This window comes from Plasmodium cynomolgi, assembly GCF_000321355.1.
Source record: "Plasmodium cynomolgi strain B DNA, scaffold: 0677, whole genome shotgun sequence".
NCBI classification, from domain to species: Eukaryota; Apicomplexa; class Aconoidasida; order Haemosporida; family Plasmodiidae; genus Plasmodium; species Plasmodium cynomolgi.
Window position 1 is genome coordinate 1 of NW_004193000.1, and position 1,750 is coordinate 1,750.

The 1,750-nt window shown below is 26.3% G+C and overlaps 1 protein-coding gene across 1 annotated transcript; it reads right to left on the reverse strand.

The window, feature by feature from the left end:
* Positions 1–749: 749 nt before the first annotated feature.
* Positions 750–1,322, reverse strand: PCYB_005150 (hypothetical protein; the record flags this gene model as incomplete). The annotated part of the gene is made up of 1 exon (XM_004227936.1): positions 750–1,322. A coding segment is annotated over one exon (573 nt), but the record flags the coding sequence as incomplete, so codon positions are not given.
* Between the last annotated feature and the right edge of the window lie 428 nt (positions 1,323–1,750).

Here is a 1,750-nt window from a genome sequence, read left to right on the forward strand (position 1 = left end):
CTGTTCAATGAAATGACATATATACTATATTTTACCTTACACTTAATAATTGTGTTTGTATTTAAAAAAATAAAATAATAATATATTACCTTCATTCTATTTTATTTTTCTTTATTCAGATATATAATACATGTGTATTAGTGTTTATGTTATTCCGAATAATGCTGTTTTATATGTTAATAAATTTTCTATGGAATTATTGGTTAATTATATTCATGCAACATTGTATGATACGTTATATCGTGCTTCTTGAAAATTTGGATTATAATATTCTCTATTGTAATTCACTAATTCTTTTGAAGCCTCTAATTTTAAATTGTTATTTATATAGCTTTTTCTTCCTAATGCTTTATTTATCTTCGTGCCAATGGGCGGCATCTGATATTGGAATGGGAGATATAAAATGTACATGATATATTTTTATATTAATTGTAACTTCCTATTCAAGAAAAATTATTAAGTTAATATGTAATAATCATAATTTTTATTAGAATGTGTACATACTTTATATAATAGGAAGAAGGTTGTAAATATTCCGAAACATGAAAGAATAGATGGTGTAAGAATGTTATAAATTGAATTACCGGATGCTAAATTATTATTATCCGGACTCTCCAATTGACTTGGAATTCCTGGAGAATATTCTGAACTTTCTGGAATATGTCCTTGACCAGGTGTATTTTCTAGTTCATTTGTTGTACAATTTAAATCTGCTAACATATGTCCATTATTACACCATTCGTGAAAATTTATATCTTGAGGACACTTTCTTGTGTCTGTACCGCAGCATTCCTTGGTATATTCTCCATATATTTCTTTAATATAACTAATGTATTTAGGATATAGGGAACATTTATTTTTATCAAAGGGAATATTTTTTTTAAACTATCATAGTTTCTAAAAAAATCATGAACATCTTTCCACTTTTTCCATGTACTCAAAGTAATACTATTAATATATGTAAAATAGCACTTATCTTTTAATGTTGGTGTCTCATTAATAAGACTCCATGATGAAAAAAATCCAATAATAATCGGTGGAAGATATATATTTTTATCATAATTAGGAAATTTTTCACTGACTTCATGGAACAACCACAAATTAAAATATCGACAACGTTCTATATCACTCATTGTGCCTGGCCTAATTTTAGATAGTTCTATCAAATTTTTCGAAAATTTTTGACATAACGGAAAACAGCCACTATATTCATTGTTGAAACTCTTCATAACATCACAATAATAACTATATTCATCTGTGGAAATAGTACTGTTAAAATTATCATATAACTTATATTCGGGTAATCCATCTAATATTATCTTCTAAAAGGATAATAAAAAATATAATAATGGAAACATTTAGATCAATCATTTTAAGATACATTTTTTGTTTATGTTTTAAAAATGCAAATATTTAAACAATCAATATTATTTTTGGATTCTTGTGTAGGACGCCTTATTACAGAAATATCGATTTTAGGGTTCATGGTTTAGCGTTCAGGGTTCACGGGTTAGGTTTGATGTATCAGATAGCACGTTGCGGTTTCGCAAATGCAGATTAGAGTATATATTGTTTTCTAACGTGGCCGGAAAGCAAAAATAACTAGCAGGAACGTAATTCAAAATGCGAGTAAAAGAACATATGCATTTATATTCAGATGAATGAAAATAAATTTATTTATTTTTAACAAAAGCAAAAATTGTGGATTTGTACGAATGTAAAAATTATTTGTAATGGTTTTTAAAAAAAA